The 25,664-nt window shown below is 56.3% G+C and overlaps 1 protein-coding gene across 1 annotated transcript; it reads left to right on the top strand.

Annotated features, from left to right (window-relative positions):
• Positions 1–1,073: 1,073 nt before the first annotated feature.
• IGFBP5 (insulin like growth factor binding protein 5) lies at positions 1,074–19,722 on the top strand. The gene is made up of 4 exons (XM_055122079.1): positions 1,074–2,352; positions 13,257–13,486; positions 14,107–14,226; positions 15,822–19,722. Exons 1-4 carry the CDS (start codon positions 2,019–2,021, stop codon positions 15,951–15,953), a joined length of 816 nt encoding a protein of 271 aa, XP_054978054.1. The 5' UTR covers positions 1,074–2,018; the 3' UTR covers positions 15,954–19,722.
• Positions 19,723–25,664: the final 5,942 nt, after the last annotated feature.

The raw sequence follows: 25,664 nt of genomic DNA, 5'->3' as shown, positions 1-25,664 counted from the left end.
TGAAGTCCAGCGTGTCTGTTTCAGAACAAAACTAAAAATCACAGCTGCCTTCTTTCCAGACTTCAGCATCTCCATTTACTGATGAGAAAAAGGACCCAGTGCTTTTCCGGAGGAATTGTCTGAGGTTTCAAGCAGGGAAACAATGTTTGGGGAGGAGAGCTCTTCAAAGCAAGCCCCCTGGCCCTTGCCAACCCACATTGCCCAGGGTGCCTGTCTGTGCCCATTAACTGTAAAGCAAGGTAGACCTCTGCTCTGACACTCTTTCCCTCCCGGGAGGTGGCCCCGAGCCACGGAGAAGTCCCTTGAAAAGAACAAGGCATTAAAGGAACTTTCCAGGCTGCCCCAAACTCCAAAGTAGGGTACAGCAGTTACCACATAAGCTTTTCACACTTAACATTTTCTCCAAAGAGCCAGGCTTGGTAACACACTGGTTCCTATAAAGCTGTTTTATAAATGTCCTTTCCTAAACACACACACACACATCTTTCATGGTGCCAACTGACCAAACTGACCAAAGATAGTAACTCCACCAGCAAAAGAAACAAGATTAAATACACCCCACCCAGGTTTTTTTTTTTGGGGGGGGGGAGAATCAGTGTTTTTTTTTCTTTTCTTTAATTTAACACATCTCCCATCACTGACCATCCTACACACACACACACACACACACACACACACACACCTTACACAGTAACTTAGACACCAGCAGACACCCCTTTTCCAAAACTTGGGAAGAAATTTCTTGAGCCCTGTATTTATCCAGTGGGCTAACAAGAAACTTGCTTCTCTCTTCAGCCCGGCTAGTCAAGGGGAGACAGTTGCATTGTGTCCATCGGGCTCCGGAGCCCCCCCCCCCCCCAAAGCCCCCACCCCAGTCCCAGCCGTGTTCCCCATGCCCCTTTCTGACATTCCGGGGGGAGGAGGGCATTGTTCAGGGAGCGAATGGGAGCCCCCCCTCCCACTCCCGCTTGTCTCGAAGGCCTCTCCCCACCCCCACCCCGTGTGAGTTTGTACTGCAAAGCTCCTTGGCATCTCTGCCTGGGTTGGGTGTTGGGAGCTCAAGTTGCAGCTGCAAACTGGCTGGTAGCCAGGGGCCGTCTATTTAAAAGCGCCCGCTCGGCCGGAGCCCCGTAGTCTCTTTGGAAACTTCTGCCGTGGGGGCAAAAGAGCTAAGAAGGAGCTGCAAAGCGGTTGGGGGTTTTCCTTTTTTTTTTCTTTTTCTTTTCTTTCTCCTTTTAATTACCCCCTCCGCCGATTGCACCCTTCTCCCGGCTTCACGCAGAACCTGCGAGTTTCCAAGAGGTGGTGGGAAAGTGGGCGAAAGGAGGTGTTAGGGTTGGGGCTGGGTTGGGGGGATTTTTTTTCTTCTTCTTCTTATTCTTCTTGATTTCAGCATTTTCCCCCATCCTCTCGGCAGCCGCCGCCACCTCTTACCTGTTCCGCGGCAGCGCTTCTGCCGCGCCGCTGGCGGCTGAGGCTTAGAAGGTGTCCTTTAGATTTTTCAACCAATTTTTGGACTCCAACCCCATTTTTCTCCACGCCCTCCCCCACACCTCACCCCGCACTCTTCTCCACCGCCTCTGAGCTCATTATTCCTGTAGTGGCTTGGGGCGAACAATTTTTGGGCTCCCCCCGCCCCACCACCACCACCACCACCGCCACCACCACCACCACCCCTGCCATTCTGCCGAGGGCCGGCGCCAGGGTCTGTCTCCCGGGTCTCGCCTCGCTCGCCCTGCACCTGGCGCGGCTCTTTTTCATGCAACCTGTTGCAACTGTTTAATCCTTGCAGCGGGGACTTGCTCGCGCGCACCCCCCACCCACCCACCCACCCACCCCGCCCTCCATCTCTGCCTGCGTTTTTGCAATTGTCTGGAGGAGGGCCACCTGCTCTACCTGTCAGACGTTTGTTTTTCCCTTTTTTTTTTAAACCCTCCACCACCTCCGGGCTCCCCTTTCTCCCCGGCGCTCTCGCTCTCCTGTCCCGCCCCACGATCCAAGGGAGAGACCCAGCGAAGATGGTGCTCACCGCGGTCCTCCTGCTGCTGGCCGCCTGTGCGGGGCCGGCTCAGAGCCTCGGCTCTTTTGTGCACTGCGAGCCCTGCGACGAGAAAGCCCTCTCCATGTGCCCCCCCAGCCCCCTGGGCTGCGAGCTGGTCAAGGAGCCCGGCTGCGGCTGCTGCATGACCTGCGCCCTGGCCGAGGGGCAGTCGTGCGGCGTCTACACCGAGCGCTGCGCCCAGGGGCTGCGCTGCCTCCCCCGGCAGGACGAGGAGAAGCCGCTGCACGCCCTGCTGCACGGCCGCGGGGTTTGCCTCAACGAAAAGAGCTACCGCGAGCAGACCAAGATCGGTGAGCGCGCCCGGGGGGGTGCGGGTCAGGGACCCCGTGCACGGGCGGAGAGGGGACTCGGGACCCGCGGGACCCGCGCGCCTCGCCCGGCAAGTGGCTTAGCGCCGGGGTGTCGCCCGCCAGTAGAGGGGTGGGGGTGGAGGATCCCCGAAACCTTGGAATTAGAGCCCAGACCGAGTCGGCTATGCTGAGCCACTTACTCCCCAACCCCGGTCGGGCCGGAATTTGGCTCCTTCTCGCCCTCCCCGCCCTTTCTCCCCCTCCCCTTTTCTCCCCCCCCCCACCCCCCCCCGCCAGCCCCACTACCCTACCGACCCCTCCCCACCGCTCTGGTCTGACAGCGGACTCAAGATCCAAATCCCCAGGTACTCCATCTTCCAATACGCTTTCTCTGAACTTGGGGAGGGGAGAGGGGGGCGGGGTAGGGGGGGAGAAAAAATACTCATGAAAATAGTGACCAGTAACCGGGGATCTGGAGAGGAGGCTTTACCAGTTTTCGAGGGTAAATTCCACCTCTGCCCCTCCCAGCACCCCTCCCAGTCGCTCCTGACGATTCCCGACCCCCGCGCGCAAGTGCGCGCGCTCATGCACACATGCACACAAGCGCGCGTGCACACACCCTTGGAAGCTAAGGCTTCGGCGGGGGGTGGGGGTGGGGGGGGAGGACGGTTGATACCCTTTCCGACTTGCTTATCTACTGCTTTTGACTCTAAATGATTGTGGTAGAGGTAAAACCTATCCAAATGTACACCACCACTTTTTCCCCCTCCCTGAAAAAGAAAGATTACTTTGGGACGCGCGTCCGGGCGATTGCGGGATTGGGAGCGGGGGCGGGGGTGGGGGGGGAAGAGATTTGGAAGAGTTTGATGTTCTTCAGTTTGGAGCTGTTGCTTCTCCTTCCCAATTCGTTTTTTTGTTTTATTACTTTTTATTTTTTAACCTAGGGAAAGGTGGGAGTGAAGGGGGAGGCGAAATTCAGACATCACAACTTCCCAGCCGGGCAAAAACCTCTCTTCCCCTCCCCTCCCCAACCTCTCTTCCCCTCCCCTCCCCAACCAGATCACCAGTGGGTGTGGTGAAAAGAGGGGGCTCTAGAAACACAAAACGCCAAATGCAGGGGGCGGAGACAGGAAAGCCAGCGCAGCGGCTGGCCCCGCCCCCAGGTCGCCCCGCCCCCAAGCTGCCCCGCCCTCAGCTTTGGGTGCGGAGAGGTTTAAAAGGGTCCCCAGCTCGCCGTGGGCTCCTTTCTCCCACCTCCCCTCCCCGCCTTGGTCTGGGCTTCTTTCTGGAGTTGCCAGCCTTGCTTTTTTTTTTTTTTTCAAATCTGTTTTTGGTGAACTACCCACGAAAGTGTGGGGAGGGGTTCAGACCGCTAAACGGTGTTGACTCTGTGCCTCTTCCTGGGACAAAGGCTCTCTCCCTCACCCCCTTCCCTCAACAGCAATCCAATCGGATTATTTTTTTAACGACACATCATCGTGTCGGACGGACGTTATCTTGTCGGGAGGCGTGTTGAGAAGCGGCCGGAGAGCCGACCCGGGCTCATAGGGGGCCCGCGCACAGCACGTTTCACCTGTAGCAGGCCCCTGTAGCTTAGCGTTACTCCTAACAACAACAAAGGTGTGGAGGAGGGAATGGGGCGGAAAGCGACGTGCAGGCCGCGAGGCCGCAGAGGCAGGGCTGTGGAGGTACATTGACTAAAAGCCCCTTTTCAAAAGCAGTCCAGACCGCCTTTTCCTTGGAAGAGATGGATTTGGAAGCTCTTAGCGCCGGAATAGATATATGCATTATATATATATATATACATATATATATATTATATGAATCAGTTTCCTGACTTGGAAGCGAGCGCTCTGGGTAACAATCTGATCACAAGGCAATCACTCAGCCGCCTTCTGGCCCCACTTTTATTTGCCCAACTGTGCGGTTGGAATGATGTGGTCAGTGCGGCGGGTGCGCGCTCAGGACGCGCGCGCGTGCGCACAGTGGCCAGAAAAAAAGAACCTACCTACCGCCTCCAACTTTCCAGATTAACCCGCTATGGGCACGCGCCACACACACACACACAGAGACGCACACACACCACACCACTTCGACTTTAGTTTCCATAAGATCCCCTCCCCATGCACACATACACAACACACACACACACACACACACACACACACACACACACACACACACACACCACTTCGACTTTAGTTTCCATAAGATCCCCTCGCCCAGCTCCACCCCCGACGCCGGAGACTCCGCCCGCCTTCCGCAGGTGCCTGAGCAGCTGCCTTTGCGGCTTGGCCCGCGTCGACCCGTGCGGGGACTGACGCCTTCCTCCCCGACCCCCGGACAGATAGGGTGGGCGTGGGGGCTCTTGGCCTTTCAGCTCGAAAACCGTTGAGTGGGTACCCCCAACATTGGAGATGGCACAGAGAACGAGAGAACATTATTAGGGAGAAAAAAAATACTGGGGGGCGGGGGCTTGGGGTCGGCTCCTTTCCCGAAAAATTCCTGCTCCCACTCTCCAACACACACACACACACACACACACACACACACACACACACACACACACACACACACCCCTTACTCCACCATGGAAACCATCCTTGCGAACTTGGCTTCGGCCTTCCCGCCCTTGCATGCAGACAAGCAGATGCAGAGTGTACATATTTATACATATGTATCAAACATACGTATAGAGACGGATACAGAGTCGCATTTTTTTAGGCAATTAAAAAGAAAAAGCGCATTAGTGGGATCAGAAGTGGGGAGCGGGGAGAGCGGGTGGCAGGCAGCCAACGCTTGGCGGAGGAGCAGCCAAGGGCGGGCGGGGCGGGGTATTTTGCAACGTATGTTGCTGCGCAACGCGAGCGGGAGAGGGCCGGGCGCTGGGAGCGCCGGGCACTGCATTTTGGCCATTTTGGGGAGCAATGGTAGATATAGAAACTGAGTGTGTGTGTGTGTGTGTGTGTGTGCGTGTGTGTGTGTGTGTGTGTGTGTGTATCCAGGAAGATGGGAAGCAGCGGTTATTTATTGGGCCCAGCTCAATGAACATCAGTGAGCGGGGTGCAGTGAAGAAGGACGGGGCTTTAGCTTTAGCCATTGTTAGGGGGAAGGAGCCTCTGCGGCTTTTGGCGCCGGCGCCTCCACGCTTCCTTGCGGGTCTTGGAGATCTTCCTCTCCCCTCCTCCCCCCCTCCCTCCCCCCCATCCCCCTCCCCCCAGCCTCTGTCTGGGCTAGAGGAAGAAGTGGATCTTGCTTTCAATTCTGAATTCTGTCATTGAGAAACCAGAGAGAAAGGATAGGAAGCATTATAGGAGCAGGAGGGCGGATTTTAAATGATTCAGCCTTGCTTTTTTCTTTGGAAGAGCTTGGCCCCAGCATCATGGCTTCCATGCCAAGGAAGGTCCAAACGCCAGGTGGACATCCAGTCCCAGAGCTGGGTTAGTGGCCTCATTAGGGTCGGGGTTGAACAAAATCATGGAAAACTGAAGGGGCCAGATCTAGCTTCCCCCCAGCCAACCAAAAGGAAGCTGGAAAATCCCTTCTAAGTCCTTTTCCCTTTCTTATCCACCCCCAATCCCCGCCCCCATTCCTGCTCTGCCCACCCCCTAGTTTATCGCCCAGCACCCAAGGAGGCCCCTGAGGGTTAGCTTTCTGCCAGGGGCACATCAGTCCTGCTGGGACTGGATTTGAGCAGACAGGTGGGCCAGCAGCTGCAGAGGGGAGGACCCAGCTGACCCCAGGAGGCAGAGGTCACCCTAGGGGTTACTGCAAAGGGCAAGGGGGGGCGGGGGAGGGGGGGAAGGCGGGCCCTGAGCAAGCCTTAAAGGAAGGAGATTTTGGTTTCAAGATTTTGCTTTGGAGTTAAGGGATGCCTTTGATAGTGTGTGGCAAATAAAAGCTGGGAAATTATATATATATGTATATATATATAATTTATATATTTATATATATAAATATATATTTTATATATATATCCTCTCACCGGGAGCCATCCTGGGCCATTTATTTATTTTTGGTTTGGGGTCCACAGCTGCCAATTCTCAGGTCTGACTTCTGGCTCTGTGTTCTGGAATTACTCCTGGCAGTGTTCCAGGAACCATATGGGACACTGGGGATTGAACCCAGGTCAACTGCATGCAAGGCAAGAGCCTTACCCACTGTACTTGTGTCTCCAGTCCCAGTTTTTTGTTGTTGTTTTTTTGTTTTGTTTTGTTTTTGTAATGTTTGCTCCTGGAATCCAAACGCACTTCCCAGAGACCTGGCTCAGTTTTCCAAAGCCTTCTTATAGATTTGTATAAAGTTGCAAGTCAGTTCTAGGCGTGTATGCCTCTAGCTCCCATAGCTAATGAATCCCCCACTACCAGTACTTGCATTTCCACTTCCAACACTTTCTCTTTTTTGTTGTGGCCTCCTTAACCTTCTTTAAAAAAAAAAAAAAAAACTTTTTTGTTGAATCACTCTGAGATAGACCCTTACATTGGGTTCCAGTCATGCAGTACTCCAACACCCATCCCTCCACCAGTGTCCCCAGGTTCCCACCCATCACCCCCCACCCCCTGCCTGTCTTCATGGCAGGCGCTTTTCTTCTCTTCTGTATGACAATAATAGCTGGGAATGATCACTCTGGACAAGATCTGAGAGTTAAAAGTAGGCGAAGGAATATTCTTGATAACCTTTCAATGTCAATATTGCAAACCACAGTGCCCAAAAGGAGAAAGAGAAAGAGGTATCCTTTTTAAAAAACTCTAGAGGAAGGGTTGGAACTCTAGAATGTTAACACTGCAAGGGACCCACTGGGATGGGACAGTACAGTCCTTATGTTGCTAGGAAGGTGCTGGGGCCAGGTACAGCCAGTGACCAAAGTAGGACAGCTTGGCCACAGATTGGCTAGGGTGGGCTCTTTCTGTGACCTGTCTTTGGGACACCCACCCCACCTTCAAAGACCCCTTCTGGGGTCAAGAGGGAGCAGAGAGAATGGATTAAGAGCTCTGAACTGGGGGGCCCCAAGTAGAAAATGAAACCCCCCACCCTCCATTCTCAATTCTTCTCAGTCTTAAACCTCCTTTTACACTGTTTTAACCAACAAGACAGGCCCAGGTGAGTGGGGAGTGAGGGAGGGGGAGTGAGCAGGTAGAAGGGGGAGGGAGGGATTCAGCCCAGGGTCCATGTGTGAAGCTTCATTTCCTGAATGGATTTGAGGGGGGTGGGGTGGGGGCTCAGCAGATGTGGGGCCCACCCGGTAGAGGGGCTCCACGGCCATCCAGAGTCTCTAGGGTGAACTTCGTCTCGCTTTGGATCCTCCAACCTCAGCTACCACTGCAGCCCCATGCCAAACTCTAAAGCAAGGCCCAGCTGAAAGTCAGATTCCAGCCGCTGTGACATTGGCATGTAAGTGACCTGAAAGTCTTTAGACTGGATCACTTTTGTGTCATAAGATATCAACTCTGCCTGTCACCGCAGCCAGGAAGATCCTTGCCAGGGACCCCTTAGGACAGCACTGTCCCGAGGACATAGGACACAGCCTTCATATTCCACTGCAATTTTTCTTAGGGCCACAGTTTGTCTTGCTAAGGTAAAAGGGTGACATTTTACCTCCCTGGACTTCACCCAGGCCATGGGGAGCCTCTCTCTGGCTTTCCGGGGAAGGGGAAAATTGTCTCCACTCTCTCCTCCTGCGCCCACCTCCAGGAGCCAGAAAAGGAAGCCTGTGCGCCAGAGGCCCCTAAATCCTGCTGGAGCCCCAAGGGGAAGGATAGAGGGTCCTTACCTTCTCTTCAGTCCCGGGCAGTGGGGGGTATGTGAGAGCCCAGATTTTCATGGGGGAAGCCGAGAAGACTCTGCTTTGACACGCATCTACCCTTGGGGGACCGTGCTTCTGGTACCTCTCCATCTTTATGGCAGACACCTTGAGTCCTTGGGCCTTTGTGCAGGGTGAGGGAGTGGGAATTAGAGGGAAGAATTCCAAACCCGTGGGGGTGCAGGGGAAGGGAAGCAGTTTCCCAGGAGGGTTTTGTGCAAAACCCTTTGGGCCTGGAGTTGGCAGTTGGACTCCAAGGAGACCAGTGGTACCCTTTCACAACACCTTAGAGCACACACGTGTGCCCGCCCTTGGAACACAGGTGTCCCACGCCCACCTGGATCAGCTTTGCTGTGCGTCTGAAGGCTCCTGCCCCGGGATTGGAGGGTGGGGGGATGGGAAGGCCACTCAGCCAGGTAAGCCTGTTGCCTCCACCCATCCCTATGAGAATCTGGACCCAGGCTCATCTACGCCCCGCCCCCCACACACACACCTGCAGTCTTCAGCTGCTCTTCCACCCTTCCTTCCGAGGATGTGTGGTGGGTTTTCTGTCCTCTTGCAAAACCCTTTCCCTCTTCAACTTGGAAAGAACCTGGAACAGGCAGGTCTGTTACTCAGCACAGTGGGAAAGGCTGGGGTTTGAGGAGAGGGGCAGGGAAGTCCTCAGGGTAGGGGTGGGGAGGTCTGGGAGTGCAGACCTTTCTCTATATGCAAAGGTACACACATAGCATACCTGAGTCATGGGGTGTCTGCAGCTGGGGACAGTCAGAGGCAGGGAGGCTAAGCCACATCCCAGGGTTTCTACAGACGGCTCGTTGCCCCCCCCCCCACCTCCCACCCCTACCCTTCATCCCCCAGCCTCAGTGTGCAGCTGCGGGCTTTCCAGACTAGGTGAGGTGGGGGGCAGTCTGGGTCTTCTCCCTTTCCTTCCCTGTCCTCTCGGACTTTCTGTGACACTCTCTGTCTGCCTGACCATCCAGTAGCCTCTAGCCATGTGTGCAGAGACCAAAGAGAAGACCCACCCCATCTAGTCCCCCTCCCCCTCTCTCCTTGCTCTGTTCCCCTGAGGCTGTTCTATCCCCTTGCACGGTTTGTGGCAGTTATTAAAGTCAGGGGGCATGGCGGGGATGGTCTTTGGATGCAACCCCCAGAGCGCCTTCTGGGAGCCACACATTTACAGAAATGCTCCTAAACTCCATGCTCTCTGTGTCTTGAGCAGATCCAGGCGTCTCTCTGTTTGAAAGATTATTTCTCGACTACTAGGGAGAGACAGAGATGAATGGGGAAGCTCTGCCCTTCAGAAGCCCAGCTGTTTTAAAATCCACAGGGGGTAGGGAGTGGGGGTGGGGAGTCATTGCAAAGAGAGAGTACAGCCAGAAACCAACTCAGGCTTGATTCCCCGGTACCCCATTTGGTCCGTGGAGCCTGCCAGGAGTAGATCTTTCAGCTCAAAGCCAGGAGAAAGACCTGAGCAGAGCTGGGGAAGTTGGGGGGGGGGGTGTGACCCAAACACCCAAACACACACACACACACACACACACACACACACACACACACACACACGAGATGTGCCGTGGTCATTGGGAGTCCAGCTAAACATTCCCGATTTGCCATCCTTACCAAATGAAGAGAGGTGTTGTATGTGTTTCTCTTCCAGGGATCATTCTCCAGTGGCAGGCTATTATTTATTTATTTATCTATTTATTCAACAGAGTATTATCCAGGGATCATTTTTCCAGTGACAGGTTTATTTATTTATTCAACAGAGTGCTTGCGGGGGGGGGGGGGAGGATGGTTTTTGTTTTATTTTTTTCAATTGAATCCAGTAGGTACACAGAACATTATTCGTCATTGGGTTCCAATCATATAAATTCCAACACCCGTCCCTTCACCAGTCTACACTTCCCACCACCAGTGTCCCCAGTTTCCCTCCCACCCCCACCCCCCCATTCCATGACGGGCTCCAGTGGTTGATTTAAACCCAACCCCCCCTACAGCCCACCTCACCTCCTTTAACCCTTTCGCCTACCCACCTCCTGAGGGGTTTCTCCAGCACTCTTGCCCCTTTCCCTGGCCCTGCCTGGTGCAGGCACCGAGAAGGAGAGGATTGGGGCGGTCCTCGGAAGGACAGGAGCGGTGAGCACACAAAACTCCAGTCTTCAACAGGCTGCCAGTCCCTAGAGAGTAGCCCCCTGGGCACGCCGTGTGTCCTGCGCCACCTACTGGCCACTTGGGGGTATTAATCCTCTGCCAGCCGCTTCCTGCCTATTTATTGGTTTTCTTCCGTGCTCTTCTCCAGAAAATTCTCCTTCCCTCCCACCTGACCCCTCTGCAGCCTCGGCCGATTGGCTAATGATGAAATAGCTCAGGAGTTGCCCATAGACTTTTTTCCTTTCTGTTGTATCCAAACCCGAAACCCTCCCGAAGTGAAAGTCTATTTAAGACTTGGCCCCAAAGCTGCTGGCTTGGGCCTCCCAGCACCAGGCTTTCTCGGGGCCCTTTCATCTGAAGCCCTGCCCTGGCTCCCCTCCAAGTTTCCATGGGCTCCCTGGAGCCTGCAGGTGACCACAAGGCCCTGGTGAGGATCTTTGATACTCCACTGTCCGGCTGCCAAAGTTGCAGGCCCCACGTGGATGAGCGGCACCGAAAGAGGGATGTCCAACAGTTCAGCCTGCCCTTGGAGAAGCCAGAAAGGCAGTGAAGCCAGAGGGGAGACCCTCAGGCCTTCAGGAGCCCTTGGGGGGTGGGGGAGTCCTTTAAAAAGGTAAAAAAAAAAAAAATTCCACACTTGGTGCTTCACTTTTTTTTTTTTTTTTTTTTTGCTTTTTGGGTCATACTGGGTGATGCACAGGAGTGATTACTGGTTCATGCACTCAGGAATTACTCCTGGCAGTGCTCAGGGGACCCTATGGGATGCTGGGATAGAACCCGGGTCGGCCATGTGCAAGGCAAATGCCCTCTCGCTGTGCTATCACTCCAGCCCCTGGCGCTTCACTTTGATGCTTGCCTGACCTCAGGCACTACTCTAACACTTCTTTTTGGGGGGGGGAGGCAACAGAGCCGAGAAAGTCTTTTGTCCCATGAAGTAGGACCACCCAAACAAAAGTATCCCAGTACCACCAGGACTCTGCCTGAGCTAAGAGCTCCGAAACCTCCCAGCACACCACAGGGTCCCCAAACCTGTCTCTCAGCTCCTCTCCCCTTACCACACCCCCCCCACCTCTGGGTATTTGGGGCATTTGGGTCCCTCGACTTCCAGCCACAACCCGAGGGTCCTGGGTGAAAGAGCCATTGTGGGGTGGGGCATTCCACGGCAGGCTCCTTTCCTTTTTTTCCTGGAATTTGAAAAGAAAAAGAGGGACCCCCACCTCTGTGCCTATACTCCCAGGGGACACCTGGGGCCTCGGGGTAGGGTGCACCTCCCTCAGCACTCTGAGTCGGCCTGAGATAAAGGGGTCCCTGTGTCTGTGAGATGAGAATCTTAGGGGGGCTGATTTAGGGGAGCTGAAGTGTTCGGGGGTCACTCCTGGTGGTGCTCAGAGAACTATCAGTGCTAGGGATTGGAACCGGGGTCAGCCAGTAAGAATTTAATGGAGGGGCCAAAGTGATAGCGCAGTGGTTAGGGCGCTCGCCTGCACACAGGTTTGGTCGCTAGCATCCCAGGAATGCAGAGCCAGGAGTAAACCCTGAGCACCGCCAGGTGTGGCCCAGAAAACAAACGAACAAATCAATGGAGCAGGGGGAGGCGGCTGCGCAGTAGAGAAGCTACCCTGCACGTTGGAATACCTGGGCTCAGGCTCCTCCAGCACCGCCAAAAAAGAAAAAAAAAAAAGAGGAGGAGGAGGGATTGAATGGAGGTCACCACCCTGGGGTAGGGACCCGCAGGTGGGATTAGTGGGTGGGCAGACACGCAGAATCCTACTTCCTTAAAGGTCAGAAGTCAGCTAAGAATAGACTGTCGCCGAGTGGCTCTATATTTAACTCTGCGGTACCAGCGGCTCTCCGGGCTCTCCTGGCCCGGGGCTGGGTCTGTGCCAGCTTCCTGAGCCTCACAGCCCAGCGCCAGCCCTGAGCCGGCGCCCTGGGAAGGTCTGGGCTTTCTGCATCCCCGCCCGCAGCCCTGCAGTCTGCCCTCTCTCGCCCTTCCTCCTCACCCCCATCTCTCTGCCAGCCCCGAGACCTCCGGTCCTGACTCCCAATTCCAAGAAAGAAAGTCCCAGCTCCCTCAAATTCAGCCCCGTTTCTTTAACTCCTCCTCCTCCTCCTCCTCCTCCTCCTCCTCCTCCTCCTCCTCCTCTCCTCCTCCTCCTCCTCCTCCTCCTCCTCCTCCTCCTCCTCCTCCTCCTCCTCCTCCTCCTCCTCCTCCTCCTCCTCCTCCTCCTCCTCCTCCTCCTCCTCCTCCTCCTCCTCCTCCTCCTCCTCTCCTCCTCCTCCCTCCTCCTCCTCCTCCTCCTCCTCCTCCTCCTCCTCCTCCTCCTCCTCCTCCTCCTCCTCTTCTTCTTCTTCTTCTTCCCAGCGGGCCCTCAGTCAGCCAGCCCCTTCCCACACGCAGAGTCTTCCTGGAAAGCCCCCGGGAATATCCCCTCCTTCTCAAACATCACCTCCTCCAGGGCCTAGAGGGGCCGTCTGGGAAATAGGACACTTACATTGCCCATGTCCAACATGGCCAGACAGGGTTAGATCCTGGGACACCCCACCTGGTCCTGAGTATAGAGCCAGCTGTGACACCCCGCCCCCAGCCCCACCCGCCAAAACAAGACAGATCCAGGGGCTGGAGCGATAGCGCAGCGGGTAGGGCGTTTGCCTTGTGCCAGCCGACCAGGTTCGATTCCCAGCATCCCACCCATATGGTCCCCTGAGCACCTCCAGGGGTAATTCCTGAGTGCAGAGCCAGGAGTGAGCCCTGTGCATCGCCGGATGTGACCCAAAAGCCAGAAAAAAAAAAAAAAGAAAAACCAGATACAGAACCATCCATCCAACCAACAACACCCCCATCTGCGGCTCTGCCCCGCCCCCCACCCCACCTGACCTCCTCCCCAGTTTCCGTTGATGTGCCTCCTTCGCCACTCACCCCTCTGCGGGCCTCTTCCCTCCACCCCTGCAGAGAGAGACTCCCGCGAGCAAGAGGAGCCCACCACCTCAGAGGTGGCCGAGGAGACCTACGCCCCCAAGATCTTCCGCCCCAAGCACAGCCGCATCTCCGAGCTGAAGGCCGAGGCCGTGAAGAAGGACCGCAGGAAGAAGCTGAGCCAGTCCAAGCTGGCCGGGGGCGCCGAGAACACCGCCCACCCCCGCGTCAACGCCGCGCCGGAAATCAGACAGGACTCTGAGCAGGTGGGGCTCCCCCTCAACACCCCCCCCCACATCCGGGGGCTCTGTTCTCCCCTCACCCCCACCATGCACGCCCCCCCCCCGCCCCCGAGTCCCCACCAAAGCTCAGTGTAGAATTCCCCGTAGATTTCAGGACCCAGCCTTGGGAGGGGGCAGGGGGATGGTTGGTACTAGCACGTGGCCCACCCAGGTTTGATTGCCGGCACCCTAAAGGGTCCCCTGAGCACCACCAGGAGTGATTCCCTGAGCACAGAGCCAGGAGTGATCCCTGAGCACAGAGCCAGGAGTCCACCCTGAGCACTGCCTGGTGTGACAGGAAAACAACAGAAGAACTCAGGCTTCTTGGGTGCCCCCTCTGGGACCAAGGTCTGGTCGGAGCCTCTGGTCTTCCCTGAGAGGGGAAACCAGACCTTCCTTCACACTCTTTCGCACTCAGGGTGCCCCGACAGGGGAGAAGAGGGAGGGGAGAGCCGGGAAGCTAGTGATTAGAACCGAAGCAATGACTTTCTCCAAGATCCTTCGTCCCTGCAGCCCCGCAGACTGGCACCCAGTTCTGTCCCTCTGGGGGTGTGTGTGTGTGACGTGCTGTGTCATACCTCTCCTGGCCTCCTGTCCCCACACAGGGCCCCTGCCGCAGACACATGGAGGCGTCCCTCCAGGAGCTCAAGGCCAGCCCACGCATGGTGCCCCGGGCCGTGTACCTGCCCAACTGTGACCGCAAAGGATTCTACAAGAGAAAGCAGGTACGCCCCCCCCCCAAACCGGCTCCCGCGCACCCCCAGACCCCCAGGGCCAAGGCCGGGCTGCCGCTGCCCAGCAGTGCCCAGACTCACAGTCCTTAAGCAAAAGGTTATTGGCCTCCTCCGTCCCCCACAGCCGGGCCCACCCTGCAGGTCTGCCTGCCCCAGCCCCTCCGCTCAGCTTGATGTGATACTCCATCTTTACTGGGGTCTGTGGGAAAGGAGACCCCACAGGTCTCCTGGAGGGCTGTGCTTTAATTATTTTCCAATAGATGCATAGATGGGTACATGGATGTGACTTAGACTCATCTGAGGCTGATGCTACTCTGGGCAGCTGAGCTGGGACCAGGGGTCAGCTGGGAAGCCTGTGTCCACTCAGGGGGCCTTGTTTCACTGTCACATGTGTCTCCTTTTAACTGTACGGGGCGGGGCTGGGGGGGTCCTAGCACCACCTGGAAGACTGCTTAAAGTGCTGGCTATACCCCCATATCTCCCAGAGAGTCAGATGGGGGGGCCTGGGGACACCCTCGGACTCGTCCCTGTCTATCAAGTTGTGAGATAACCCCAGTTCTCCCTCTGGGCATGCCTTCTCTAAGTTAGGGGACTGGGGCCCCAGGCGTTCGGGGACCTCCACTCTTGCCATGGTCCAGCTGTGTGCCTCGTCCCCATCATTCCCTGGTGCTGCCCCACTTCCTCGTCAGACAGGAAACAGGGCCCAAAGAGATCATACAGCAGGAAGGGCTCTTGTGGATGCATGCACCTGACCCCGGTTCAATCCCCATGCACCTGACCCCGCTTCAATCCCCATGCACCTGACCCAAGTTCAATCCCCATGCAACTAACCCACTTCAATCCCCATGCAACTGACCCACTTCAATCCCCATGCAACCGACCCACTTCAATCCCCATGCAACCGACCCCGGTTCAATCCCCATGCACCTGACCCCGGTTCAATCCCCATGCACCTGACCCAAGTTCAATCCCCATGCAACTAACCCACTTCAATCCCCATGCAACTGACCCCAGTTCAATCCCCATGCAACCGACCCACTTCAATCCCCATGCAACCGACCCCGGTTCAATCCCCATGCACCTGACCCCGGTTCAATCCCCATGCACCTGACCCTGGTTCAATCCCCATGCAACTGACCCCACTTCAATCCCCATGCAACTGACCCCACTTCAATCCCCATGCAACTGACCCCGGTTCAATCCCCATGCAACTGACCCCGGCTCAATCCCCATGCACCTGACCCCAGTTCAATCCCCGGCATTCCCCCCAAAGACCCCCCCCCCGAGTTCGATAGGAATGGTCCCTGAACACCACCAGCCATGGCCCACAAACAAACAAACAAACAAATAGGAAATAATTGCACCTCTTCTTCTCCTGTCATTATTGGAGGCAAGTGATTCCTCTGGGGGGGGGGGAGGGTACTCTGGCCAGGTCCTAACACTGGTCTTAGATCTACACCCCCTCACCTCTTGGCCCCGGGGTTCTCCCCGTCTGTCTCTCACGGGATGAAGGCAGCTATCCAGGCGGGACCTCACCTCCACCCCCCCCTCACCGCCTGTCACTCTGTCACTCTCCCCACCCCCAGTGCAAGCCTTCCCGTGGCCGCAAACGTGGCATCTGCTGGTGCGTGGACAAGTACGGGATGAAGCTGCCCGGCATGGAGTATGTGGACGGGGACTTTCAGTGCCACACCTTCGACAGCAGCAACACCGAGTGATGCGTCCCCACCCCCCTCCGGCCCCCCACCTCGCCCCCCACCCCACCCCACCCCACCCCCCCAGCCGGCGCCTCCCTCCACCCCCAGGACGACACTCATTTCATCTCATTTAAGGGGAAAAAAAAATACTTATCTATTTGAGGAAACTGAGGACCTCGGAATCTCGAGCGAGCACTTGGAATATGGCAGCAGCAGAGGACAAAGCTAAGGAGACACCCCCCGACCCCCAACCCCACTTTTCAATGATTTTTCTTTTTGAGGCAAGTCCAGTGAACAGAGAAGGGAAGAGGAAGCAGGAGGAAAGGAGGGAAGAGGCCCAGCGAGAGGCAGATGGGTTAGGGGAAGGATGGGGCAGAGAGGCCAGAGGGTGGGGTCACTGGGTCCAGCAAGGACCGTGCAAGCGACAGTTGTCGCCCTGTGGTCCAGCCCCAGAAATGTCCGTCAGGGACCCTGCGGTTGGTCCGGCTTAGGGACTGGGCACTTGGGAGAGAAAGGAAAAGGCAATCGGGAATCAATCCTGTCCTCTTTGTCCCCACAAATGAGGCTTGAACGCCGTCCTTCCACCCCACACCGTCCCGGCCAGGGGCTCTGTTCCCCCCGGCAGCCCCGCCAGTGAGGTGGAGAGACAGTGGCTGGGTAGGGCTTCCTATGCCGAGAGTGGCAGGATGGGGACGTGCAGATTTGCCCGAGTCTGCTCCTGGCCCGGTAGTTCGTGGGGGAGATTCATTCTTCCAGGCTAGCCGGAAAGATGTGCCTTTGCCTTCAGCCTCTCTTTTACATTGTTCCACTTGGGAGGGTGAAAAAGAAAAAAATAGTCGACTGGCCATCTAGAGATGGACCAATCATCTTCCCTCTCTTCCTTCCTCTCAGAAAGTTCCCATCAGTTACTCAGAGTAGCCCCGGGAAGGCATTCAGCGGGTCCACGCCCTGGGGGAACCGAGAAAGCCCCTCGCACAGGATGGGAGGGGTGGGGGGTTCTCCCTGGACTCCTGTGAGCAGAGGGTTTCCTACAGGCCACCTGGCCCAGGAGATTTGAAAACTCCGTGGTGCGTCTGTCCCCATTGGGACTCGCACACCCTCTGGAGCAGCAAGTGCCTCCCCTCGGAGGCCACCTGCCCCAGCCTTGCCCTCTCTCCAGGACAGACCCCGCTTTGGGGAAGCCCCTCGGAGCCTGCAGGGAGGGAGATGGATGCCGAGAAGAGAGTCCGGGACAGGGCGGGCGAGAGTGGGCAGGCTCGTGGGAGCCACAGGGGCTGGAGGAAAGGGAGCTGACGGGCCCCCTAGGGGAGCAGGGCGATGCAGAGGGGGACGGGAGGAAGAGAAGAGGTGGTGCAGCCTTGGGTCCCCATCGAGAAGCAGATTCCCGAGGGAGGAGAGAGAGAAGAGGGAGAGGACGAGGCAGGAGAGAGAGAAGGGAGCTGAGCCCAGCCAGAGAGGCGCAGAGGACTCTGTTGAGAAGCTGGACTGGCCCCAGGGGGCCGAAAGAGACCTTGGCATGGAAGGGGCAAGAGGAGGAGGCGCTGGGCTGCCCTGTCCCCGCCTCCTCTCTGGGCGCAGGACGGCCAGGACACTCCAGAGGTGCAGCCAGACGCCGAAGGAAGGAAACCCTCTGCTCCTCTCTCACCTCCGCCACACACCCTGGCCTCAAGGGGCCCCGGCACCCATGTGGACCCTGCCAAGACGCTGTCCGTGCTGGAACCCAGCCCTCTCGCCCCTCCCCTCCCACAACGCCATGAAGACACACCCCCCCACCCCCAGCAACAGCAGACTGGGGGCCAGAGCGGGAGGAGCGCAAAGGAGCAAACCCATTGCAGCTATGGATGGCAGCCTGCAGCTAAGGAACTGGGGGGCTTAGGGGGGTCCCAGACCCGATGCAGACAGATGGCTCAGGGGCGGGGGGGGGGGGAACGTGATCCGCCCTCGAAGACAAAGGAGTCTGATGGGGACAGCAGTCTGCTTGGCCAGCTGGGCCCCCACGCTCTCTGCGCCACGACCCCGAAACCCCCAACTTGCCTTTCTGAGTCTGAGGCCAATAGCTGTTCCTGCATGCACACACATACACATGCACACACAGGTCACACACACACACACACACACACACACATATGCACGCACGCACACCCTCTGCCCAACTCACTGGGCTGCCTTTCCCCCTAAGACAAAGACTGAGCCAGGAATCACGTGCCCTGATGCCCCACCCCTTTCCTGGACCACCACTGCCCCCCACCCCACCAACTGTCTGCCAGGCTTCTGCGGCCTCACCCCGGGCTAGGGGTTGGGGGGGGACCCTTTGTTATCAGTCAGACAGCGGGGAGCTGGTCTGGGTTCACGGGTAGGGTCTGGCCCGCTCACCCGGCATCTGCAGAGGGGGCCGGCCAGGGCTTCTCTCAGACCCTCATGGCCGAGCTGGGGCCCCCAGAGCGGGGAGCAGGAAGAGAGGGAGTATGGAGGGTCCTGGCCCAAGACCCCAAGCCTTCGCCCCGACTTCCTAGCCGCCCCACCTTCATGCCGCCAGCGCCTTCCTGGGCAAGAGGTCTCTGCACATCTCCCACCCCACCCCATGTGGACTCAGGCAGGGAAGATTCTGTCCCTGCCCCCCCCACACCCACCGCCTCACCTCTGCTCAGAGATGCGGGGGCTCTAGCCAGCACCGAGGCTGAGCTCAGAGCTATGCCCCACCCCACAGCAGGCCGGGCAGCCAGGGAGGCAGAGACAGGTGTTTCTGGACCGCCAGGCCTGAACGGAGACAGACGGGTCTGGGATACGCAACCCCGTCTCCCCCGCAGCTCTCCGTGGCTCCCCGGGGACAGGGCCTGTCAGAGAGCCAGAGGGGCCAAGGAGAAGTGGAGTCTGGTCCCACTTAGGGTGGGGGACGAGGGGGAAGGAAGATCCCAGCTGGCCCAGGACAGGAGGGGGCACGACCCCCGGCATCCTACTGTCTTTATTGTTGAAACCACTAACGTGCAAAGCGCTCCTTTTGCACCCTTCGCTTGCTGTTCCTTATTCTCCAGGGACTCCCCGGGGTTTGCCCCCTGGAGTCCTAGTTTAGCCGTTTCCACACCCCCCTCCGGTGAATGCCTTGGGGATGGGGGGAGAGGAAAGGTGGGGGGTGTCAGACAAAGGGGGGGGCGCCCAGGCACCCCTTCCCGCCTCCTCAGCCACCAGCACCATCCCCCGACAACACAGTAGCCCACACGGATAGCCGGACCGACCGTTGCAGACAGCAGCTCTCCGATTCCGAGGTGCCTGCGGCCGTTTATGATAGAAGTAGCCGCCACACGTATTAACACTAGTTCTGTAGTTGACATGCATACATACATACGTAGCACTAGCCTCTCTCTCTTTTTTTTTTGTTGTTGTTGTTTGTTTTCAATTTTTTTTTTAAGTAAGTGCTCATAATCTTGACTGGTGAAAAGGATGGAAAAAAAATTTAAAGAAATAAGCCCACAAACAAAAGTCGTTTGTGAAAAGAAAAGGAACGCGGGAAGAAAACCCAACTCACGAGACCGTGGAAGAGCTTTGTTCCCTGTGTAGCATTTTGTACCTAAGGAAATAAAAAACCAAAAAAAAATAAAAACCCCAACAAAAAAAATAATAAAACACCCCACCTTAAAAAACAAATAAAAATAATAATAAACACAGATCTCACGTTTTATTACGAAAGTGAAGATCGCTGTACACTATTTATTCAACGTATAATTTATGTTACTCTCTGATTTGTCTTTTGTCGTGACAAAGCATTTATTTAATAAAGTGATGCGTTCAGGTCGCCAGCCTCAGCTTCCTCCAAGGGCCCAGGAGAGGATGGAGGGAGAAATAGGCAGAACCCCCCCCCCCCCACTGCCAGCTCTGTCCCCAACCAGCCCACTCACCACGCCCCCGGCGCCCAGAGAGCACTGTCAGCCCCTCCAGCTGCTGTGAGTCTCAGCCCCGCCCTGAAATCCCAACTCCGGCCCTCACCCCTCAGCAGGTGATGGATCTCTCCCTCTTGGGCATTTCTAGAACATTCCTCAGTGACTTGTTCCAGGACCTCTGAGCTCATGGCCCCTGAGGCCCTCCAGCCTAGAAGAATCCCCCCACCCACTGCTCGGACCCCAGCCAGGAGATTCAGATTCGCCCCCTTCTGCACCACCAGCTGTGTGACGTCACATCCGGTGCGTCTCCCACCTCTACTGCCCCCCACCCCGCCCCCTCTCCCCCCGCACCGCGGCGGGCCCTTCTCCCAGGCTCCACACCCCCTCTCCATGGGGGAGCCCCCTGCGCCCTGGCTGCTCCCCAGGAGCCTCTCAGAGTGTTGCCCCCCCCCCATCCCACAGTCCAGTCCAGTGCCCGGATGGCCCCGCCCCCTGACAGCAGGGTCTGCTGCCTGCTCAGGCAGGGTTGGCCTGTCTCTGCGCACTTGTGCAAGGACCGGAACCCTCTGCCTGAGACTCCCTGAGCACCGGGCTCCCTGCAAGGCCGAGAGCCCGACCAGCCAGCCCTCCACCTGCGGGGAAGCCCCCAGCCTTGAGAGTAGAACAGAGTGACCTGAGCCCGGAGGACCAGCTGGGGTCTTGGCCAGAAGGAGTGGAAAGGGAGATGGACAAAGTCCCTCTACATGCGTCGTGCCACACCCAGACCGCACTCTTCCCACTCCTCTCCCGAGAGGCTGCCCCCAGCCCAGCCCTCCACCCTCCGGGCCCATTCCCTCAAGAGCCACACACGCCCACCCCCCCCACCCCCATCCTATCCACTGAATCTCAGGATTCTGGCTTGGCCACCCTCCCCTTGTCCTGCCCTCCGCCCTGGGCAGCTCAGAGGCCATCAGGACGGCCCTCAGGACACCTCCTGGAGGCTGCACTGACTTCGGAATTTAAGACCCAGCAGGATGGCTGGGAGGCACGCAGCCTCGCTTCTAGAAACACTGGTGGTTTCACTCCTGCCCTACCCACCCACACCTGGGGACAGCCGGAAGGCACAACCGGCTGCACCATCTCCCTGGCAGAAATGGTTCTTGATTCTCCAAACAAGGCTGGGGGATAAAGAAATAAATCCCCTGGGGCCGGAGCAATAGCACAGCGGGTAGGGGCGTTTGCCTTGCACGCGGCCGACCCGGGTTCTATCCCCGGCATCCCATATGGACCCCAAGTACCGCCAGGAGTAATTCCTGAGTGCAAAGCCAGGAGTAACCCCTGAGCATCGCTGGGTTGTGACCCAAAAAGAAAAAAAAAAAAAAGAAAGAAATCCCCAAGGTTGAAAATGAAATGTGAGGTTGGAAATACTCGTCTGGACGGTGCCAGAGAGAGATAGTACAGTGGGGAGGGCGCTCGTCTTGCAGGTGATTGACCTGGGTTCGATCCCCAGCACCCTACATGGTCCCAAGCACCACCAGGAGTGTGATTCCTAAGGTCTGGTCAGGAGTAAACCTTGAACACTGAAAACCAGCCAGCCCACAGCCAAAAAAAAAAAAAAACTCCAAAGTAGAAATGTGTCCGGTGTCACATAAAGCCTCCCTCAGAGATCTCAGATTCTGTCTAAAGACACCCTCCCATGCCAGAGCAGGGAGGGCACTTGTCTTGCATGTAGATGACCTGGGTTCGATCTCCGGCATCCAATATGGTCCCCCGAGCACCGCCAGGAGTAATTCCTGAGTGCAGAGCCAGGAGTAGCCCTTGAGTATTGCTGTTGAGTATTGCTGGGTATGATTAAAAAAAAAAAAATCCCAAAGACCCAAAGACATCCTCCCTTTCTCACACACCAGTGAGACATGCACATCATAAGAACAAGAGTAGCCAGTGTTTCCAGGGATGTAGGGGGAAAGGAACCCTTATCCTGCTAATGATCAAAATATGAACACTTCTCAAAAAGCTAAGAAGAGGGGCTGGAGCGGTAGCACAGCGGGTAGGGTGTTTGCCTTGCACGCAGCCGAGCCGGGTTCAATTCCCAGCATCCTATATGGTCCCCTGAGCATGGCCAGGAATGATTCCTGAGTGCAGAGCCAGGAGTGACCCCTGTGCATCGCCGGGTGTGACCCAAAAAGCAAAAAAATGTAAAAAGCTAAGAAGAGAGCTTCCAAATGATCCCGCAATTCCACTGGATTCTCCCAAAGAGCCCCAAAATCCCATTCAGAAAACACACCTGCATTCTAATGTTTGTTGCGTCACTCTTCACAATAGCCCGAATTTGAAAGCAACCCACACGTGTCCAAGAACAAACTGGATAAAGTTGCAGAAGTATATTGCTCGGCTATCAGGAAAGATGAAATCCTGCAACTTGCCCCTACATGGAAGGAACTGGAGGGAATCGGCCTAGAGGAGAAGGACAGATCGGAGTGACCTCTCTCCTCTGTGGGATATGAAGAAGCCTCGCAAGGGACTAACAAAAGCAGCAGAATCTGAGGACGGGTCTGCAGAACGGAGCTTATCCCTTCTGGGTGAAGTGAGGAGGGCTTCAAGGCATAACCCTGAGACAGTCGTAGAGGGAAGCAGTCAGCCAGTTGAGGGTGTGGGGTCAGAACGTTGTATGCATGAGACCTATCACTGACACTACTGTGCATCACTGTGATTGAAATATAAAAAAAAAAAAAATTAGGGCTAGAGCCATAGTACAGCGGATAAGGTGCTTGCCTTGCATGCAGCTGACCCTAGTTCAATCCCCAGGACCCTGAGCACCACCAGGAGTGATCCCTGAGTCAGAAGTAAGACCTGAGCACCACTTGTGTAACCCCAAAACAAAGCAAATAATAATACTAATAATAAAGAAATTAAATAGAAAATTAAAGGCTAACTTTCCTGCAAGCTCAGATACTCAGCTCTCATGCCGTGCAGGGAGTGTTTTAAGATTCCCTGGGATAAATATCATCACTCCCGAAATTCAGAGGCTCTGGGGTCACGTGGCCTGAGCCCGGCTGGACATTTGCTCTGCAGCCACGCTCTTGAAATTCTATATTTCTAAAGAGGGAGAACACTGTGTGTTCCTCTCGCCCTACATTCTCCAAATTAGGTCACCTAGAAATGGATTCTTCGACCACTTAGAATGACCCCAGAGGCATGTCCCTATGCAGGATCCCGGGTTCCTGTTTCAGCTTTTAAAACTCAGACTATCCTGGACTCTTCCCGCAGTTCTGAGGCTTCACGGAGGTCCCCCCGCCACCCCCTACCCCCATCAATTCCCTGGTTCCTGGGATGGGCACCAGTTAAATAGACGGAGACTGCAATTCTCCGTATGGCCACACGATGGCAGGACAGCCCCAGTGTTTGTCGTCAAGCCAAATTCCCAGGCAGGGTCTCCCCCAACCCAGCACCGCTAAGGGCGAGCCCCCACACCCCTGGCCTCCAACATCCTGGCCTCGCAGCATCAGCTCAAAATCCCCCACCCGGGGGCTGCGCGGGGAAGGCGCAGGAAGCTCTGTTGGATGCTCCAGTGGATTCAAATATGCCAGGCCGGGGGCGGGGAGGGGGCTGCCCAGAGACCGCAGCCAGCGGCTGAGCCCAGCTGAGAGGTGAGCAAGGGTGACAGGAGCACCTGTCTTAGGTGGAAAGCGGCTTTAACCTCCCTTAGAGGAACCCGGTAGGGTGCAATTCTCCCTGGACGAACACCAGAGGGCAGTGTGGCCCAGGGCTGAGCCGCATCCACCCTGCATTTAGGGGACCCTCCACCCCCGACCCCCGCCCCGCACTCCAGGACACCTTTATCTCGTCTATAAATCGAATGAATAAGGACACCTCTCAACCTTTTTTTTTTTTTTTGGCTTTTTGGGTCACACCTGGCGATGCACAGGGGTTACTCCTGGCTCTGCACTCAGGAATTACCCCTGGCTGTGCTCAGGGGACCATATGGGATGCTGGGATTTGAACCCGGGTCGGCCGCGGGCAAGGCAAACGCCCTACCCGCTGTGCTATCTCTCCAGCCCCCACCTCTCAACCTTTAACAAGACGTTAGTAATTTCTTATACAAGGTGGAACTACAACTATCTTCACACACTTTCCTCTAAGGAAACATTTTTGGATCATTTTTAGCGAATTATTCATAACAAACAATGCGAAATAAATTATTTAGATCCTGCTTGGGGGCGGGCTTTGGGGGTCTGGGTGGGTAGAAGCCTTAGAAATGGGGTGGTAGGAAGGTTGTAATGGTGGTGGGATTGGTGCTGGAATATTCGATGTCATAAATTATTGTCAACAACTTCATTGGAATAAAATTAAAAATTTTTTTAAAAGGCAAGAAAGAGAAGGGGTGGGGGGCCAGAGAGATAGTATAGTGTATAGGGCGTTTGCCTTGCACATGGCTGACCCGGGTTCGATTCCCAGCATCCCATATGGTTCCCCCAAGCACCGCCAGGAGTCATTCCTGAGAGCTGAGCCAGGAGGAACCCCTGAGCATCCCTGGGTGTGGGCCAAAAGGAGGGGAAAGGCAAAAAAAGGGTGGGGGGTGCCTGGTGTGTAAATGCATGAGAATTGGCTGAATTCATGAGCTGCTGGGTGTTCAGTGGCCCCACCCTCACCCCCACCCAGTGTTGGTGCCATGCTGAGTGGGGTGGGGGACGTTTCTTAGGCTCCAGCGAGAGACCCTCCCCCCCACCCTCTATGTGGCACCCTGAGTCCCTCTGTCTTTCCAGAGTGACAAGCTGTAGAGGCACTTGGCGCCACCCATGGTCCCTCTGAGCAGGAGGGAAGAGGGGTCTTGAGTGGGGTTTGGGGGGGTGGAGAGTGCCCCGAGCGGGGAGCCCCTATCATTTACCATCGGTATGGGGGGGACCAAGTGCCTTCTGTCCTTGGTGCATCCTGTGCAGGTGAGACCATTCACTGCTCTGGTCAAGGGTCCTGGCCACAGCCTGCCCCCGTCTTTCCGCTTCCTCACTTAGCTCCAGCGCTGAGGGCTGAGTTAATGGCCTGTGGTGGGCTGGTGGGCGGGTCAGGATCTCAAGGCCACCTAATGCCAACACTCCTGTGTTCCCACCCTCCCTTTTTCTTTTTCTAATTATTCTTTTTTTTTTCTTTTTGGGTCACACCCGGCAATGCACAGGGGTCACTCCTGGCTCTGCACTCAGGAATTACTCCTGGCGGTGCTCAGGGGACCATATGGGATGCTGGGGATCGAACCGGGTCAGCCTCCTGCAAGGCAAACGCCCTACCTTCTGTGCTACAGCTACAACTCCTATTATTATTTTTTTAGTGAATCACTGTGAGATACAGTTACAGACTTACAAATTTTTGTGATTACACTTCAATCAACAGTCCTGGGATAGCACAGCGGGTAGGGCGTTTGCCTTACATGCTTGGTCGACCCGGGGTTCGATTCCTCCGCCCCTCTTGGAGAGCCCGGCAAGCTACCGAGAGTATCCCACCTTCACAGCGGAGCCTGGAAAGCTACCTGTGGCATATTCGATATGCCAAAAACAGTAACAAGTCTCACCATGGAGACCTTACTGGTGCCCGCTCCAGCAAACCGATGAACAACTGGACGACAGCAGGGCTACATTTCAATCTAACAATGTTTGAGTACCCATCCCTCCACCAGTGCCCTTTCTCCATCACCAATGCTCCCAGTGTCCCTCCACCTTCCCCATCCCTTCCCACACCCTGCCTCTGTGGCAGACACATTCCCTCTTACTCTCCCATTCTGTTCCCCCCTCCCTTTGCAGGGTCTGAGCCCTCAGCGTGAGAGAGGAAGCTAGCGACCCCCCAGACCCCAGCTTTCCTCCCTCAAACCCACATCTAATAGGGACAGCAC

The sequence above is a fragment of the Sorex araneus genome, chromosome X, assembly GCF_027595985.1.
Source record: "Sorex araneus isolate mSorAra2 chromosome X, mSorAra2.pri, whole genome shotgun sequence".
In the NCBI taxonomy this organism is placed as follows: domain Eukaryota; kingdom Metazoa; phylum Chordata; class Mammalia; order Eulipotyphla; family Soricidae; genus Sorex; species Sorex araneus.
The sequence above is the reverse complement of the archived record's forward strand: the minus strand, read 5'-3'. Positions and strand labels throughout refer to the sequence as shown.